The sequence below is a fragment of the Elephas maximus genome, chromosome 3 (assembly GCF_024166365.1).
Source record: "Elephas maximus indicus isolate mEleMax1 chromosome 3, mEleMax1 primary haplotype, whole genome shotgun sequence".
Taxonomy (NCBI): domain Eukaryota; kingdom Metazoa; phylum Chordata; class Mammalia; order Proboscidea; family Elephantidae; genus Elephas; species Elephas maximus.
In genome coordinates, this window is record NC_064821.1 from 164,610,487 (window position 1) to 164,630,681 (window position 20,195).

At 43.0% G+C, this 20,195-nt stretch overlaps 2 protein-coding genes across 2 annotated transcripts in view; one reads left to right on the forward strand and one right to left on the reverse strand.

The window, feature by feature from the left end:
- CASQ2 (calsequestrin 2) overlaps positions 1-1,284 on the forward strand; it is a 48,028-nt gene extending 46,744 nt beyond the window's left edge. The window contains exon 10 of the mRNA XM_049875991.1: positions 672-1,284. Within this exon, the coding sequence (XP_049731948.1) occupies positions 672-869 (198 nt within the window). The 3' untranslated portion in view covers positions 870-1,284. The remainder of the gene's footprint in view (positions 1-671) is intronic.
- A 3,469-nt stretch (positions 1,285-4,753) lies between these two features.
- The window catches only part of VANGL1 (VANGL planar cell polarity protein 1), a 72,943-nt gene continuing 57,501 nt past the window's right edge, over positions 4,754-20,195 (reverse strand). The window contains exons 5-8 of the mRNA XM_049880002.1: positions 19,272-19,405; positions 17,740-17,872; positions 15,733-15,967; positions 4,754-12,413 (exon numbers count right to left, since the gene is read on the reverse strand). Coding sequence (XP_049735959.1) covers positions 12,153-12,413; positions 15,733-15,967; positions 17,740-17,872; positions 19,272-19,405 — 763 coding nt within the window. The 3' untranslated portion in view covers positions 4,754-12,152. The remainder of the gene's footprint in view (positions 12,414-15,732; positions 15,968-17,739; positions 17,873-19,271; positions 19,406-20,195) is intronic.

A 20,195-nucleotide genomic window follows, 5' to 3' on the forward strand; every position in this document is an offset into this window, starting at 1 on the left:
GGCACCATTGAACTGAGGGTGGGTAAGGCTAGTGAGGTGGGCTGGCAGAGTATGAGGAATTGTAGACCTCAGTCCCCACACCTGATGCGGGTCCATGATAACAAAACAGGAGCATGACAGATACAACCAGGCAAATGAGAGACAGAAAGTGATGGTCACAGGGGATCTGCTAGAGCCATAATAAATTGTGATGGAATCTCTTGTGAGTGGGGGCCGGTTAGCATTATCTTTTTTCGCTCTTAGCAGTGCTTCATCACCTGGAGAACTCTCCATTCATTTATTTTGTAAACTACTTTTTCAATTAATAAGAATGACAATAACAACAACAACAAAATTTGCTCAAGATAGAACATTTTAAAACAAGACTCTAGGATATAAAATGAAAAGGAAAAGTTTTCCCGCTGCCCTAACTCCATCCCTAAGGGAACCATTGTGGGAGTTTCATGGGTGTCTTACCAGAAATTTCACATATATAAAACGGAATGCATATTTCCTTTGGTATTATACAAACAGGATACTACACATACCATTTTTCAACTTGACATTTCCATTTAACAATGTGCACACATTCCTGATAAAGTGAAGTGACCTCAGGGCCCACTCAACACGCTACTCTGGCTCGTCCTTCACGCACGCACTCACTCGCTCTCTCATTCTGTCCCTCACTGCAGGCTGACAGTGTCTGGATGGATATTCCAGATGATGACGACCTGCCCACAGCCGAGGAGCTGGAAGACTGGATTGAGGATGTGCTTTCTGGAAAGATAAACACTGAAGATGATGACAATGAAGACGAAGATGATGACAATGATGATGATGATGACAATGATAATTCTGATGAAGAGGATGACAGTGATGATGATGAATAGCCCCGACTTTAAATGATTCTGATGAAAACACAATCACATCTACCCACTATCATGCAGAAAGCAAAGGGTGGCAGCAGGTGGCCATGCCCCACGCTCAGCCAGCTCCTTTCTTTCCTCTAACATCTCCTTTCCCACCCCTCTGTCATCAGGAGCAGTACAGTTCAACAAATAATGCCTTGCTAAATCCGGCAATCCCACCCAGCAGGGGCCAGAAGGGAATTACTCCCATGTTGACTGTCTTGACTGCCATGAAACAGCTCTTGTTCTTTGCCAGACCATCAGGAGTCATGGCAGTCCCCAGGTCTGGCAGTTTGAGAAGAGTCCCCTGATACCTCTACTCAAATTTATTTTTTTCTGACTATAACAGTAACAGAACTGACATCTTACTAACTCACAAGTAGCCATGACCTTATAATCAGAGCCCAGGGAAGAAACACGATTAATCCATTTAGCACCTGCACCTGGAACATCAGTTAGGATCCCACCTCAAGCTAAGAAGATCCTTCTTAGGGAGGCTCAACCTTGGAAACAAGTTTATAAATCAACTTCTCTAGCTTTATTAAACGTATTACTTATAATGTAGGCCAGGCCATTATGAGCTCAGATCCAAGCCTTTGGATGGCTTTTGAAGGGCTTTGAAACACCTGTGTACAGGTGTAACCATCATTTCTAGCAAATTAGGATACTGGGATGGGGGGGTTGATTTGCTCTCTGAATTTCTCTCTAGATGACAAGTTTCACATATACACATGAGGGGGTGGGAGCTGGAAGGATTAAAGGCTTTTAATTTTGCTGATGAGTTTTTGTCTTTGACTTGGTCAGCTGGGTTACTAGCCTGAGCTGGGATCTGGATTTCCCTTCTGTCCTTGCTAGTGAGCCAGTCCATTTCAAGTAAATGTTGGTTTTACCCCGAGGTCGATTCACTCGCCATTTACCAACACTCCCACTGTTGACTAGTACAACAATAATCGGAGTTCATAATAATGCCCTGAGGCGCTGAAAAAAATCCCTAAGTGCCTTCTAAATTGCCATAAAAGTTATATTATGCTCCGTAGTTTTAGATAATGTTCCAATTTATTCTCTTTCTTTTAACACATGTGTAGGGCACTGCACAAATTCTTTGAAAATAGGGCAATCCTTTTATAGAATAGTAGCTAACTCCACCATTAAACTCATATTTTGAAAACATTGAGACTCTTGAAGCTCTTCTCTCAGTTCTTCTGATCCTGCTCATTCAGAGAGATCCTGGCTTCTCTTCTACCTCTGATCGTTCCTTCTCTGGTTTCCCTTCTGACCCCACTTCCTTCAACTGTCCTTGAAATGTTAGTGTTCCAGTTTCTCTTTCAACGCATTTGCAAGGCAATATCTTCCATGGCCATCAACTACCACCTATGTGCTAATGACCTCCAAATCTGGGTCTCTAATCTTGATATCCCTCCTTGGTTTTAGACCATCTTTCAACTACCTCAGGGCATCTCAGCATTTCCATTTCCATGTCTCTTTCAACTCTATACTCACTTCCATGGCAATATCATCCATGGGGCATCAGTTATCACCTATGTGTTAATGACCTTCAAATCTGGGTCTCTGATCTTGACATCTCTCCTTGGTTTTAGACCCAGTCATTGAACTGCCTCTGGACATCGTGGCTTGCATATTGCACAAGCTATTCAAACTCAATACAACAAAACCCAAACCCGTTATCTTTTCTGCTAAATTCATGCTTTTCCTCATCACGGAGTCCCAGTTTGGATGAGTCATATCATTATCTATCCAGTTGCCTAGGTTATCTGAAGGTGCGCCTTTCACCTCTGCTCCCATGGCATTTTGTGCATATCCTGAATTGTGGCATTTATCATTTGAACTGTAACATACATTTGTGTGCCTGTCCTTTCACTAAACTGTAGGCTCCCTGCTGGCAAGACATATATCTTTGTATCCCCAGCACCTAGTACTTTGCCCAGCACAAATTACTCTTTTATTGAGTATGGATGGATATAGGTGGGTGGATATTCGATTAATCAGAATATCCATAATTCACCTGCACTGCCAGGTATCAGAGCTTACAGTGTCTCCTTATTAAAAAAAAAAAAAAAATTTTTTTTTTTTTTTTTTACAAAACAAGGCAGATGCTTCCCAAGCTGGGCTGTGTTGCCAGCCAGCCAGGCCCAGCTGCACCTTAAATAAGATCTTGGGAAAGTAAATTTTCAAAGCCATCTTGAAGCTAATCTTACAAATAGCCAAGGACTGTAGCCCATCAGGAAAGTGAGAGCATTCACTCATTCGCAGGGGCCTCAGTGATATGCATTAAGTCTAAATCACACATCGTGCTTCTATATTAAAAGGACTGGATGTTAAGCTGGGACTATCTGTAAGTAGTAGTGATGTTAGTTATTGATCTAAAACATTTTAAGCTGATATTTATGGAACACTTTTTATATGCCTGAGCTAAATGCTTTATATATATTATCTCATTTAATCCTCACAAAGATCTAATGAGGTGGGTCTTATTATTATCCCCATTTTACAGATGAGGAAAATGAATGAGACAGAGAAGGATCAAGTAATTTTCCCAGGGTCACACAAACACTTTTAAAGGATGTAAATGTAGCCCCATTTTTACACTTAAACCAAAGGATTTTTTTTTTTTTCCCCTCAGAAAGTCCGGAGATGGACTCAAGTGAGTTCCCCATAATCCTCTTTACTGCTTGAACCACAAAAACATGTCCAGAGTAAACACAGAGAACACAGCCAAAAGTCAAATACAGTTTGGGGTTATCCATGCCAACATTAGCCTCTATAACTAGAAGATGCTTGTATGTCACACTGACACCAATATGAAATCGCCAAGTCTCTCCTGAAGCAGGGATATCACCCATGCCCACACTACTGCTGGGTGGCCCCATCTCCAACACTGGTACCATGTCAATATCCCTTACTCCACTTCCATAATCTGATAGCTTATCGTCTGAGGTATTAAAAACTCTTCCAAATTTCTATAGCCCCATCATGGGTAAGTAGTTCCTGGGTGGTGTTGAATGTTTGGCTGCTAACTGAATGGTTGGAGGTTTGAGTCCACCCAGAGGCACCTCAGAAGAAAGGCCTGGCAATCTACATCCAAAAAATCAGCCATTGAAAGCCCTATGGAACCTACCCCCAAAAAAACCAAACCCAGTGCCGTCAAGTTGATTCCGACTCATAGCAACCCTATAGGACAGAGGAGAACACAGAGTTTCCAAGGAGCGCCTGGTGGATTCAAACTGCCAACCCTTTGGTTAACAGCCCTAGCACTTAACCACTATGCCACCAGGGTTTCCTCTATGGAGCATCCCAGAAAACCAGTGCCAACGAGTCGATTCCGACTCATAGTGACCCTATAGGACATTTAAAAAAAAAAAAAAAATCCCTTTAAATAAATTTATCTAAAATAGATGCATCAAAAATATCTAAACATCTAAAATAAATCAATAACTTAATTACCAAACCTTCCACAAAAATGATCCAATATCCTTCCAAATCCAGGTGTCTGGTATGTTTCTCCCACCCTACTTAACTCATAAGATCTTTTGCTTGCTGGTTTTCTCAGAAAGCCTGCTCCATTTCCAAGTTTCATAGCCTAAGAGTTTAATTTTTAGTAATCTACTCATTTAAAACATGTTTCTTGACCACAAAATGATTGACAACCTAGTAGTCTTTCTTACAATGGCAATTAAACTTTCCCTTTCAACTATCGTAACCATTGTCATGGTTCTCATAGACAGTTGACCAGTTACCTTGAAGAGGGTTTCAAAATTATGCAAGAGTAAAAATGTTCCCTAAAAAGTAAATAATTTTTTAGATTGAAATAATCATACGAAAAAAAGACACAATATATGATTTGGGATTTCAGTTTATTTTCCAAGTTTACAGTATAAAAAATGTAAAGTGTGAAATGTTTTACAGTCAATTGGGACGGAGGAGGGCTATAACTGGAAGACCAAAAAGAGAACAAAATAACTTGGATGCAGGTCTGCTGTATGTCCGTCATAGAGGTTAACATTGCTATTAAGTTACAGTGAAGAGGTTCATAGCATAAATCTTAGGATGGTAAGTGAACATACATGTGCAGATGGTTGCTGGTTGTATAATTCATTCATTTACATGTTTTAAAACATCTCCATGGAGCCCATCACCCACTTAATGCAGGACATCATGCTCAGGCTTTGCCATACACACACAGTGGCCATGAGTAGAGGCTGGTTAGCAAAATTGTCCCTCCTGGTTACCAAGTACAGTATTAACTAATCAGAGAGAACACAAAAGTTCCTGGTCACGTATTTGCACAAAAAGTTATGACTCCATCAGACAAACAACTTCATTACTGAACTTGTCTAGGTTAATGCTGGATTCTAAATACAAAGCTATAAAGTCCTTTCAACTCAAGCAATTGTCAAATAAACTTCTCTCAAATAAGACCTGGCCCAGGCCTCTCTGGCCCACTCCCTAGCATCTTTTTTGAGGAAGTGGTCTGTCCTCATGGCAAGTTGAGTTCACCATCTCAGTGAGCCAGTATCCATCCGCCTCCAACTCCTATCCTTGCTGGTTTAGGACCAGGACAAATGTCCTTCGCTCTAAGCAATATACTCATGAACAATTGCTTGGAAATCAAATTTGGTTCATCATAATTTAGGGGTCCCAGAAGAAATTTGTCATTTAATGAAACCCTATAGTAAATCCATTATAAAAATAAGAAATCATCAAAGTTTGGGTCTTCTTATGTTCCTTAAAAAAACGCAAAATTATGATCAACACTAAGTGAATAGTCCATTACTTCTGTAACTGAGAGGCACTGGCAAATGAAAAGCAACTGCTGCCTCTTTCCACCTGGTCCCTGGAATGGCATATGCGACTGTTCTAAAGTTCCCCATCATCATGATTTGAACTAAACTTGTCGCCTGCAGATCAGATGCCCCGAGTCCCATTACTAATTCCCTGAGCAGGTCTCTGGTCCTCAGAGATGAAGCTTTGATATGCTAAGGGACATACAAAACCAGACAATTGCATAATCAAATATTTCTTATCCAAATATTTATTTCAGTGCCAAAGACACTCTTAAGAGAAAAGGCTGAGGGTTTATCACATTTGCCCTCAAGGCTTAGGACTAAAGTGTTTTATTTCACTAAGGCGCAGGATAAAATATTGATGTTCCTAGTCTGAGAGAGACCTTCAAATTGGTAAACTCTTGGCGCCATACTGGAAGTTACCCCTCAATGTGCTGCTTCAGGTTTTAATAATCTGTTGTTGTGTTGGAGAAATTCTAAAACAACCCACTGATGAGATTTATTTTACAAATGAAACAAAACCAACTGGGTTATCTAAGTAGAAATAAAGGACCCCTGGTGGCACAATGGTTAAGCACTCAGCTGCTAATCTAAAGGTTGGAGATTCAAACCCACCCAGAGGCTCCTCAGAAGACCTGGAGATCTGCTCCCATAAAGATTTTGGCCTTGGAAGCCCTATGGGGCAGTTCCGCTCTGTCCTACGGGGTCACTGAGTTGGACTGGACTAAACAGCACACATGTAAAAATGGGCAGGGCCTGGCAGAAGGGACCACCCGTGTCCTGAAATCTAATATTATTCAGTAGTTTGATATTTTTTATCCACCCTTTGGAAGTCTATCTTAGTTCCTAGAGTGGCAACACAGGGATGTGAATGCCACCTTCCCTTCCTGTCCTCCAATGAAAGCAAACAGTGGGAGAGAAAATGAGTTTATGCACATGGATCAAAACTCAAAGGCACTGAAGTAGAGAAAAACACCGCATTTTACAGTCCTATTTTATGTCTCGTCTTTTTTTTTTTTTCTATCACAACTCCAAGTGTAGGGAAAAGCAGTGAAAATGTGAGCCTCCTGCTGAGAACATCGATTTTGAGGAGAGGACTCTAGTTCCAAACTTCCCTAGAGCTGGGCCTGCACACAGACCCTCTCCCACCCCTAGCAGTTAAGAGGCTGGACGTGATTTTATCACAGCACCAGGAAGGCCAGGGCAAGCCTCTGTACACCTCACTGTGGCCAAGACTCCAGGGGGGTAGTCCTGCTGTGCACTGCGCCCAGGATAAAAAAAAACCCACTGCCGCTGAGTCGATTCTGACTCATAGCTACCCCATAGGACAGAGTAGAACTGCCCCATAGAGTTTCCAAGAAATGCCTGGCGGATTTGAACTGCTGACCTCTTGGTTAGCAGCTGTAGCACTTAACCACTATGCCACCAGGGTTTCCATGCCAGGGTAAAAAAAGTAGAGGCAAAACCAAAGGGGAGCTGCCAGGAACAATGCACCTGTGTTCTACATCAGGTGCAACCCTGGCAGGGCTGGGTTCGCCTGGGGGAGTAGGCGATTCTGAATTCTTTCAACTGAAATCTCCTAGGAATCAGCCAGCACTATGAAGTAAGGCCACAGCTCTCACACAAACCCAAAGTATAAGACCAGAGTGATTCTACCCTCACCAAACATCCCACTCCAGGTTCTGGCTCAATGGTAAGTGTCGCTAGGTCCCTCTACTTCATCCCGAAATGCCAACTCGTTTATATCCTTTGGTTCATACCTCTAGGTACCGAGGGAAGAGGGTTCAGAATCAAACACTTTGATTTTTTAATTCCATTTACTAGCCAGGAGGCATTGGACAAGTCTCTCCCTCTTTGATGTTTCTTTTTTTATTACCCATAAAAGAGTTAACCCCTATCTGAAGGGACTGGGAGGGTAATATGGCTGCCTACAACAGTGCCTAGCATACAATGCCTGATGTGAGTAGCCATCCCCTCTTTGACCAAAATATGCTTTGTCAAAAACATGACTCAAAAACCTAATTTTCTTCACATCCAGTTGGTTAAAGCTCAATACAATGAACTTCAGTGACGTGTCTAAGCTATCTCAAATACTATTGCACTGAACACCATTCAAGAACTGTGCTATGGGCTTAAGGATATTTTCTATTTATAATAGAATATGACTATGAGGTTACATAGTATTCACAGTAGTGATTTATTTTTTATAATAAGACCTATAAAGCCCAAACTCTGCAGAGAAATACTTACATCACTTTACAACCGCAGGACTTTAAATAAATATGTTAACATTTCCGTGCTTTGAGTAAGCAATCATTGCTTTTTTACAATTTCTAAGTCATACTGTGAGATTTTATATAGTAAGGCTTTCAGGGTAGCCAAGCTTGAGCAGTAATTATCACAGAGCTTCACCTTTCTTTCTGTTACTTGCTGTTTGGGGGTAGGGTCTTGGAGAAAGATAGATTATAAATGGATTTTGCTTGCAGGGTAGCTGGCTCACCAGAAAGTATTTCTGTGCTAAAGCCATTTACTCCTGAGAACCAATGGAACTGAAGAATAAAGGAGGGGAGGGAGAAGTAACTGGCTCTGGCTTTAGAGTAACCTCCCAAAAGACAGGCACTATTGAGAAGTCTCTAAAACATAGGGCATACATAGAAACACAATTATACACCCTCACACTCACCTATATAAACACATACACAAATATCTGCTGGCATACACGCCCACCTGCTACAGATAACTAGGATGTCAGGATGTCTAATGTATAAATGTGCTATCTGGTAACATACACTCAGAATGTTCACATGTATGGAAACAAATACATGTCCCCATGTAGGGAGCCTTACATAGCAGGATTTGTGGTTGGGGGTTAGGAGGGAGAGGGCAATCAATTTTGGTCAGCCAATAGGCTCACAGCATCCCACAGAGGTACAGCCATATCTAAATACATGCGGCACCCTAGGGTGAAGATGAGATGTAACAATGCGAATACTCAACTACCACCAACCATGGCAGAGGGGAAGGGCGAGCACCCCGTTCCCATCCAACACACCAGCACAGCTGCAATCTCCCCCTTGACAAGGACTTCCAGTGAGCCGCAACACAACAGGGCCATCTACCTCATACCATTTGCTGTACAAAATTTGCCTTCTACATAGATTGAGAAGGGGAGGGCAGAGAGGGAGAAAGGGAGACAATAGTTGGGCAAAACAAAAATAAAAAATTGGAGGTCAAGCAATCACAATAGCTGTTGAGTTTTTCTCAGGGGGCTTACTTTATAAACTTGAGCAAAAGTGTTCTGCATTTTGACTTAACTGATAATGCAAAGGGTATATGAACCGAATAATCTTAAAACTCTTTCCAACTCTAGGAACACAGACTTTTTTTTTTTTTAACATTCAGCTTATGGCTTATTAAAAACTCACACCTTCACAAAACTATATGCTTAGGAACAAAAAGTAAACTCTTGGTTAGAACATCGCCAGGGAAGAGAGCAACTGCAGACATACACTCTTCATAAAGCTCACCTACGCTAACACTTCATGCTCAGATTTTAATAACTTCGGCTGAAAGTTATGGAAAAATCTATAAACATTTAAGGCAAACGCAATCCTGTATCCTCTAAAGTGATCGTATATTCTACTAGCCTCGGGGCAGTTTACCCCCTTTTAAAAAGAACAGCCTATTGGTCTCAAGAACTAAAATAAAAATGCATTGTGTTGAACTGTGTGATGCAGCTTTCTGAAACCTGAAATTTTTAAATGCCATTTACACTGTTCCCAGCGCACCAGTAACTCAAGCTATTAAGAGGTTGAAAGCGCAAAGGCTTTACAAAGATCCTGTATTTTATTTTGTTATTCTTTCAAAAAGGACTCAATACATTGTCAGTGTAAAAAAAAAAAAAATCGATATTCAATTTAAAAGCAGAACAATAACTTCAGAAAGTCTGACAATCTCCTACGCAAAGGATGGGAGGGGGGAGAGAGAAAATAAATTCCTTAATTTAACCTTTCTCCACCAGGCCGGGAATGCAGATGGCTCCAACTCAACCCCTTCTGGACTGGTAATGTAAGATAGGGTCTGAAGCATAGAATTTTAAAACACTGATGAACAGTGTCAGTAACTATGCTGCTGTTGTTAGCTGCTGTCAAGGCCACTCAAATTCAAGACGCTTTTAGGTCTAACAGAACGAAATGCTGGCTGGTCCTGAGCCATCGTCACGATCTTTGATATGCTTGCGCTCAAGTAACTATATGTAGTTAGTTGGTGGCGCAATTAACTGTAAGTAGTTAACTGGTGATGCGATGGTTAAGCACTCAGCTGCCAACTGAAAGGTTGGTTGGTGGTTCAAACCCACCCAGTGAGTGGCTCTGCGGGGGGACGACCTGGCGATCTGCTTCTATAAAGATTACAGCCAAGAAAATGCTATGGGGCAGTTCTACTTTGTCACATAGGGTCGCTACTGACGCAACTGCACACAACAACAACAAAGATACATGTATGGCATTTCCAACTGCACTGTGTTCATGATGCAGCAGCCATCAACGCCTTCTCTCGTCTGGACATTATCATCTTTATGCAGCCAAAGTCTCACACACATTCACCATCCTCCACCATCATTCACCCTATCTTCCAAAATATATTTCCTGAGAAAGCATCATCATAAGGAACTTCCAGTATGAAGGGACCTCAGGCAAAAACTAAGAAGAAAAGCACCACAGTTAGATGGCATGTATTTTTCATCAACGGAAACATGCAGTTAATGTACACCTTGGCTCCCTGCCACAGCCACTCACTTCCTCTTCCTTCTTTCCCAACATATCTTTGTGAGCTGTAAGCTGTCTATTCAAGAAGGGTGTTTACTTTTTCAGGTACAGGTGTATTACAAATATCCAAAGCCAATTTTGATTTTAAAAATGATAAATACTGTACCATGTCCAAAACACAGAACAGTGAGAGTATGCACACTGTTATACAGAGCATTTTGACAGTGCCCTCCTTCGCTAAAGCAAGGTAACTGATTTCCCTAAATACCTAGCAAAAGCGAGACTGCATACTTTCTCAAGGTCTGCTGTGGAGGCGGGAGGCAAAGACAGCCCCCCGCAAGGTGGCTGCTGGACTCTGGGATGGCTCCGGCCCCGGGCAGCCTCTGTCCCCCAGGGCCAGGGGAGAGCATAATGAAACCAGCTGCATTACAGAAACAGACCATGTATAAATCATTCTGGACCCAAACCTTTGTTCCCTACTTCCCCTTCTCTAAACTCGACGGCCTATACATTTTCCTTCTCCCCACTCTACCAGCTCCTCAAAGTAATTTAAATGTCAGAGGCTGAACCAGCTCCTTCACTGGTAGTAACCAGCAGGGGTGACGGGTCGCACAATGATGGTGGTCAGAAAATGCAGGGACTAGACATCAGCAGTTGCCATTGTGGTAGGCAATGTTTGGTCTCTCTTGACAGGGTGGCTTGGTATTAAACTTGGTGAGAACTTATCTCCCTGGAAAATTAGATAGCACCAAGCTGTACCAGGCAATCCCAAGGTCACAGTGTTAGTCTCCCCCTGATTGGTGTAGGCTGTGGGGAGGGGAACTGGGTTGGTTGGGGTTCCTGCTGGCTTGCTCTCACTGTCCTCCTGGCAGGCACTCCACACTTCTCATATGGAGGACTGACCTGTGCAAAGGGCCTGAGAGCACAAAGAGGCAGGTCCCAACAGGCCCTGAAAGACCGACCCCTCCTGGTCAGACCTTCTAGCCAGGTGGGGCTGTGTGGGGCGTGTGTTAGGGACGGTGGGATGGAGCACAGACGTGGTAGACAGTCACAGGCACAGGGAGGGGCTACTTGTTTTGTCAGTAGGGAAATGGGGTAAGAAACAGGGCACGTAGGTTTTCTCTTTGGGAAAAAAATAAACTGATAGTGCACATTTTTTTTGTGATATTTCTCTGAAGAACCTAAGGCAACAAAGAACAAAGATAAAGGAAGGCATTTTCTGAACTGCCCATGGCTCCATAAAGGTGCTGTGGAACTGGACATTTGCACACCGATATACGTGGACATGTAGTGTCTGGTTTCTTGAAAGAGTAAAGACGTGTGCCCTAGGCGTCTACGGGTGGGTCCAAAAGAAGCAATGGGAAGACGTGGCCATGGAGCAAAGACAGGGACTAGTTGTAAGGCAAGGTTCCCAAGAATGCACCAGCTCTAATTTGGTTTACAGCTGCAGAGAAACTGCAGGGAACAGCTTCTTGAGAAGTCCCATTGACAACAGTCAGACGATGTCAGTCATTTTTTCCAGGGCAGATGTCCCCTGCTTCCTTCCAGATAAAGTGCAGATGGTCAAAGGGTACTGGTCTATCATCTGCCAGTTTCAGTCAGCAATCAAGAATCCAAAAAAAAGACACCCCTCTGATATACATATATATTTCTATATATATTCTTTTTTTTTTTATAAAGCCACAAATATAGAACTTTTAAACCGACGTCTCAGACTGTAAGCGAAGGACGAATTTGTGAGACTTGGGGTCTATGAACTCTTCCGAGAGTATAATAAAAGGAATTTTCTTCACATTGACCACGAGGCTGAAGTCCAGGCACTTAAGGACGAAAGTGATTCCATCCTTTAGCCCGTTAGTCACTGCCTCATCACTGACAAGTCTCCACTGTGTAGAGAGCCACCGATCCTTGTCATACTGCAGGGTGGGACCAGCGCTGAGGTAACGTTCTAGGAAGGCCTGAAAACAGAGGAGAAAGATGGTTAAGGAATAAGCACCCAGTTCCAAGCAGAGCCCTGCCTCAATCTCTTCCAGAGAGCTATCCATTCTTATGCTGACAACAAATGACTTTCAAACAAATCGAGACTTTATACCAGAGCCCAGCTTATCACACTAAATTCCCAATGGATTCTCACAGTGGAGTCACTATTGCGGAGGGAAGACTTTTTAGGTTTCCTCAGTCTCCTTTGCCATTTTCCAAGTTAAAGGCTGAAGGTGGTGGTAACCACAGAGGAATGGGAAGGTAGGACGGCTGGGATCAATGTTTGCCCAGAAGCCTTCCCTGATCCACCAGCCCACTCCAACAGTATGAACCCCACTGTACCCTGGTGGTGCAGTGGTTAAGAGCTCAGACTGCTAACCAAAAGATTGGTAGTTCGAATCTCTTTGAGGGCAGGATTCTGTCCTATAGGGTTGCTATGAATTGGAATCAACTTGATGGCAATGGGTTTTTTGGCACCTACGCTCAAGTCATATGGGCGCCTATCACTGCTTTTACATGCTTGTAGGTCTGTCTCCTCCTACTAAACTGAAAGTTCCTTTGAGCACAAATACACAAATATACTTGCACACCTCAAAATGCATGCTCTATCATTTCCAGGCTGTGTGACTTTGGACAAGGTATTTAACCTCTGTGTACCTTGGTTTCCTCAGCAGGAAGTGGAGATACTAACAGTACCAAACTCAGAGGGCCACTGTGAGGATAAAATGGGAGAACTCTTATAAAACATGTACAGTCATGCCTGGCACCCAGTAACTGTGCAATCAACATGCATGATGGTTATTACAGGTTGAACTGAGTGTGTACATGGCAAGTCCAAGGGATGAGCAGACAACATCCACCTGCCTTCTCATGAGTTCTCTTCTCCAACAGCACCGAGCTCCTTGGAGTTCTGTCAGCCCTGTGCCTTCACGTATGCTGCTCTTCTTGCTACTTACCATTAAGTCTTCGCTCACACCACCTCCCTGAGTCTCTCAGACCGATTACCATGGCCTCCTCTAAGCTCCTGTGATCCCTGGGCATGACTCTAGTGGGAGATCTTACTTCCTGAACATTTACTACTGATTTGCCTGTCCGTCCCTGACACTAGTTCTTATTAGCATTGAGCGTAGGAACCATGCTTTTGTTTTTGTTTTTAATTTGAATTTCCAGTGTGCCTTCCTTGCATATAGTAGGCATTCAAGAGCATGTGCATTAAATCAATAAATACACAGATTTAGCATGGGGTGAGGGAAAAAGAATGAACCACTAACACAGACAGAAAAATACTGGGCTATATCAATCTTGTCCTAGGCAGAGGCCAAGGATAATTTTTTTAGTGGTATCGCCTTCAGTGCACACCTCACTGCTACTTCCACTTACATTATTTCTGATCTGTGGGGCAGATTCTAAGGCAGAAAGGAGAGCTGTATCTGTCATATAAACATGTCAAATGTAAAAATAATTTTTAGGGATCGGTAAGAAAAAAACTCCAAATATAGAGAAATAAATTAATAAGATAAACTTTAGACTAATAATATTAATGGAAATTAAAAAAATAAAAATTAGAGAAATATGAATTAAAATTTAAAAAATCTCTATTTTCCTCCTGCCAAATGGGCAATGATTAGAAAAGAACGATAACACGCAATGCTGTCAAGGATGCAGAGAAACAGTCTAAAGTATAGTTCTATATGGAACATACTATCTTCTGCATATTCAGACACATTTTGCCTACTTGCAACCATACTGTTCATACTATTTTGTATTCTGCTGCTCTTGAATTTAATATTTTAACAGATATTTTCTCACATTTCAACAGGTGAGATACCATACAATTTTTAAGCCACTGCTCTGTTATTTCCAGTTTGACGTTATTACCAGTTTTTTTGCAAAAACCACCTTCATGTATATTCATGGATATTACCTGCTTATGCTGAATACTTTTCTTAGGATGAGTCCTAGGAGTCAGATTCTGCTGAATCAAAGAAAATGGAACTCTTTATGGTTTCTTCCTGAATATTCCTAAGTTGTTGTTATGATTGACAACGCAACCAGCAGTGCGCAAGTATACTCCTTCAACCTCACCAGCATGGTGTTATGTATGAATGGTTACGTATTTACTTATGTCAAGTTCATTTAGTCCCCACCAGGTGATTTATGTGCCATGTTGCCATATTTAATATGATTCTTACACAATGACCTTGTCAGGTACTGCTATCATTATTTCCATTTTACAAACGAGGAAACAAGCGTACAGTAACTTGTTCAAACTCACAAACCCAATAAGTGGTGGGGCCAAGATTTGAACCCACCTTTGTATGCTCTGGTGTCACAGTGGTTAAGAGCTACAGCTGCTAACCAAAAGGTAGGCAGCTCGAATCCACCAGCAGCTCCTTGGAAACCCTATGGGGAAGTTCTACCCTGTTCTGTAGGGTCATTATGAGTCAGAATTGACTCAACGACAACAGGTTTTTGTATGAAGAGAGATTATTTGCTAAACCCTTACTCTATTTTGCCTCCTTGACCACACCCCTCTATTAGCAATATGGCCATTTCTTGTAATATCTCTAACATCATAAGCCAAATGACCATTCCATAAAACTAATTTTATAACATTCAAAATGTCTAACAAAGTGACAGCATTATTTCTACTGCCAATAGTAATAGCCACTTACTGAATCCTTACCAGAGTCAGGAGCTCTTTTAAACATGTCACATAAATTAACTCTTTTAGTTCCCACAGCAACCCAATGAAGTAGGCATTAAGTATAAGCCCCATTTTACAGATTAGAAAGCCAAGGCACAGAGCCATTAAGCTATTTGCCCAAGTTTACACAGCTAGTTGGTGCAGAGCCAGGTTGGAACAAGTCAATCTGGCTCCAGAATGCCTGAACCACTACTCATACTGTCTCTAAGTGAAAGTCTTTCCTTTGCTTCAATCTTACCCATTGCCGTTGAGTCGACTCCAACTCAGCAACCCTACAGGACAGAGTAGACCTCCCCCATAGGGTTTCCAAGGAGCAGCTGGTGGATTTGAACTGCCAACCTTTTGGTTAGCAGTGGAGCTCTTAACCACTACGCCACCAGGGCGCTGCTTGAATCTAGAGGCCTTCAAAAGACATATTTAAAAAAATGTACCAAAATAATATAAAATAAGTGAGAACCACGAATTCTTATTAACTGGTGTTTTAGAGAAGCCTTAGATTTTATCATTTGTGGAAACACTCAAAAATGTGATTTGTCAAGCTCTATGACAAACCTGGCGGGGGTCGGCAGAGCCAGCCCAGAGAAGCTCACCTTTGGGGTCATGCTGTTGGTGATGCAAAAGGCCAGGTGCTGCAGAATGCTCTCCATGCTGTGGTAGTTCTGCTGCCGAGTGGTCCGCAGGTACTTCTGCAGAGCCCTGGCCATGGAGGGGAAGATGGCCTGGGCAGCCTCCCTGGGGTCCATCACCTCCCCTGGGGCTTTCTGCTGCTCCTCAGCCTGGAGACGCTGGATGTGGATGAAGGCCTCTTCCACTGCAACCACCAGCCTGGGAAGGTGAATGGCAACCCAGTCATCAGCATGGTGCCTACCACAGGCTTGAAAACCAAGTTATCATGATTCCTGATCAACTTGCTGCCTCTAGTCCCTGACCACCTCACACAAGGCCCAGTTATGGTGCTCGCTTCCTTAGTTGTCAGTCCAGTTGGTTGAGAGGAAGGGAAGTGACAAAGGAAGTGTTATGGGTTAAATTGTGTCCTCCAAAAGATATGTTGAAGTCCTAACCCCTGCACCTATGAGGGTGACCCTGGCTGGGAAATAGAATTGTTTTATTATGTTAATGAGGCCATATCAGAGTGGGGTGGGTTCCAAACCTAATCACTTCTGAATGGGTCTTATAAAAAGGGTAGATAGACCTGGAAAAACACACACACATACTCACTCACTCACTCACTCGGGGATGAGGCCACATAGGATCCACCTATAGGCCCAGAAATGCCAAGAAATGTTCAGGGCTACAGAACCTGAAAGAGATAAGGATCTTCCCCTAGAGCTGACAGAAAGAGAGAAAAGAACAGAGGCTTATTGATGCCCTGAATTCAGACTCCTAGCATCTAAAACTGTGAGACAAAAAATTTCTGTTCTTTAAAGCCACTCTCCCATGTTTTTGTTACGGCAGAACTAAGTAACTAAGACAGAAAAGTAACAGCAAAAATAACCTGTGGGATGGGAGCTACAGGGTAGCAGGAAAGGAGCCCTAGACTTTGGGTGATAAAGTCTCATTTCTGCTGCTAATGAGCTTGGGTAGCTCACATCAACCCTTTTTTTCATCTCTACAATAAAGTGGTTAGATAAAAAGTGTTCTAAGTGCCCTCAAACTCTGCTAAAAAAGGCTCTGCACCCACTGAGAGAGGGTCAGTGATGCAGATCCCAAAAACTCACTGCCATGGAGTCGATTCCAACTCATGGCGACCCTACAGGACAGAGTAGTACTGCCCCACAGCGTTTCCAAGGCTGTAAATCTTTACGGAAGCAGATTGCTAAAACTTTCTCCTACAGAGTGGCTGGTGGGTTTGAACCACCAACCTTTTGGTTGGCAGCCAAGAGCTTTAGCCACTGTGCCACCAGGGCTCCTCCAGTGGTGCAGAAGCAGGCTTATAAAGAACCAGAGCTGAAAATAAAAAAAAAGGACTAGAGCTGTAACCCCCTTGATCCAAGCAACCCCTCACCCACCAGCCCCTGGAACGAGGAGGGGAAGAAAGAGACACAGCACACATGGTGAAAGCCACCATGTCCACTTCAACTAATATGCTCAGATCCTGAAAACCAGCAAGGCCTGGCGGTGCAGACCAGGGACCGGCAGCTTCAGCATCGCCAGGGGATTTGTTAGAACCATGTCTTTGGCCCAGCTCCAGACACTGTTGTTGTTGTGGGCTGTTATGTCGGTTCTGACTCATAGCAACCTTATATGACACAGTAGAACTGCCCCATAGGGTTTCCAAGGAGCAGCTGGTGGATTTGAACTGCTGACCTTTTGGTTAGCAGTCTGAGCTCTTAACCACTTCGCCACTAGGGCTCCATTCCAGACGTACTGAATACTAATCTTGGAGGTGGGGCCTGAGGCCTGTGATCTGTATTTTAAAAAGCCTTCCAGGCAGAGCTTACACATACTGAAGTTTCAGCAACACGGGAGCAGGACACAGTCCAAAGACTCTAACAGGTCACGTTTATAAACTGATAGTTCACTCTGGCATTAAAAAAAAAAAAGTATAATCCATGAGGGTGTTAATGTCCAGGAGGCAGGGGGGCAATGGGGCATACCTTGCTCTCCGCTTTTTTACCCGACGTTCATGCTCCGCTTCTTCGTAATACAACTCGTTGTGGCTTGAGTCCCTGCGCCGAGCTGCTGCGGCAATCATGGCCCTGGACTGACCAGTGGCGTTGTTACTGGGGCCTTTGGGAAGGACGGTGAAGGAAGAACAGTTTGAGTGCCAACTAGTACCAGCGTCTGTCAATATCATCCACCTATCTCCATTTAGCATACACAACAAATCCTCAAAGTAACTTCCTAGGAAGGAGAGCCATAGCCTGGCTCCACATTCGCTATGCCCAAGGAGAGGAAGTAAATCTTCCTAAGCCCCAATGTGACCTGCAGAAACGGAAACAGGACCCCGAAGGGGACGGAGAATGCTCGACAATTAAAATATGGGCCAAAAATAACAGAAAGTGACCTGAAGATGTTACTTACCATCTGTTACATAAAGTTTCAGTTTGGCCATAAAGACAAGCTGAAACATTACATTTCAGCAATAAGACAATGAGCAAGAATGAGAGGGGTGGGGAGGACAAGGACAGAGAAAAAAAGAATGTCAAGGGAGGTGGAGACACCGCTCACACACAGGACAACAAGCTATGCTGGAACATCACGGCAGCCACAGCGTTAACAGAAAGCACCAATACTTGAGAACATGCCAAGGGGCCCATATATTAATCCACACTCGTAACTCCTGCTCTCATTCCCTGAATACTCATCATCTAAACTTTTCGGAAGGACAAGGCACATTTTATGCATACTTATGTTTCGTCTACCTAGTGACTTGGTTTTGCTAGTGGAAATTTTCACTAAGGTTTCTGGTGACTGGTGAAATTTACCAACCCTTCAGGATTCAGGAGGAGCACGCACCGCAAAGAGATAAAAACACAATGGTGAAGTTATCACCTCCAAAACTGACACTGGCTATAAATCACTTGCCTTGCTGACAACATGATCCTCTTCTACGGTTTGCAAAGCTCTTGCCCTGACCCAAACAGTCCAGGAAGAAATGATACCGTGTCCTGTTTCTTGCACTAAACCATCTGATACCCTGAAACAACGCTCTGACTTCCCCGCCTGGCCTCCGGCCTTCTGTCACCCACTCAAACCCAGCTCCTAGCCAGGATTGAGAAACGCCTGTAAGTATCTCACCAGATGCCAGAGCTACAGAGATTTCTAGTCTTAACTAATTTGGATAGCTTTCTGAATCTTTGGGCAGTTTATCCAAATTTTGAAAAGCAGCCCTTTCCTAATAGCTTTCAATAAGATGTTCCTAGTAGGAGGCGAGAGACACACACCACTATTGTTTTCAACCATATACTCCCCAAATGAAGGACCCTCCCACATATGCAGATTGTAAATCAACATTCCTTTGAAAATCTGCCTGGCTGCAACAAAACAGAAATTGTTCTGAAATGAGAATGTACCATGAAGACAAACACTGAGACGAGGCAGAACCAAACAGACCACAAAGTTAAGCTAAGTGACCATCTGAACCGCGCCCCCTACTTCCACCACAGGACTGTTTCAAGGCACCTACCGTCTACATTGTAGACTTTCAGCCCCGCCATGTTCTTGCCTGCTCGGAATTTGGAGGCTGTGAGGAGGTTGGGGTTATAGATGGTGAAATCTTTGTAGTAATTTTCCAGAACCACCAAAGCTGCTCGCTGGATACTGAGAAAAGAGGACAAAATTAATGCAAAGCTTTGCCATTGAAGAAGCTGGTTCAAAATGATAAATCCCCTTTTTGCGGCAGGTAAAGAAAAAAAAAAAATTTTTTTCTTTTTTTTAAAGTCATAAAATACCAAAGATAATCTCTCACAGAGAAGGCTAATGGGTCTCTCATCACACCTGTCTCCAGGATGAAAATTTAAAGATGAAAAAAAATTTCTGTGGCCAAGTGGCTTCCAAGTCCTTCCCAGGACATATCATCAGCCACATCTCATCCAGCCTATAGATGCAAAAGGAAGAAATTACGACTTACTTACATTTGTATAGATGACATGGGCTTTATTTCCTCCCCAGTTTACAAAAGAAGAAACTGAGGCCCCCAAAGAGGTCAAGAGATCTAATGATGGTCACAGAGCTAATGAGTGGAAGAACAAACAGTAGATTCAAGTTTCTTAGGTTCTACTTCAGTGTTTTCTCCCCTATACCTCATTGTCCCTTGGCATAAGGAATCCTGGGTTTTAGGTTTTATATTGATCAGGACAATTACAACCACACAGGGCAGGGCTCACTTAAAATAAGCAGGATGAAGACATTTAAAAAAAATCCAAACTCGGGGTGGGGCCAAGATGGCAGAATAGCCAAATACTTCCTGTGATCCCTTTTATAACAAAGACCAGAAAAAACAAGTGAAATGATTATATTTATGATAAGCTAGGAGCCCTGAACATCAATGGCAGAGGTAGAAAACAGACTAAGTGGAAGGGGCAGGAAGAGACGGTTCAGAAGTGGAGAG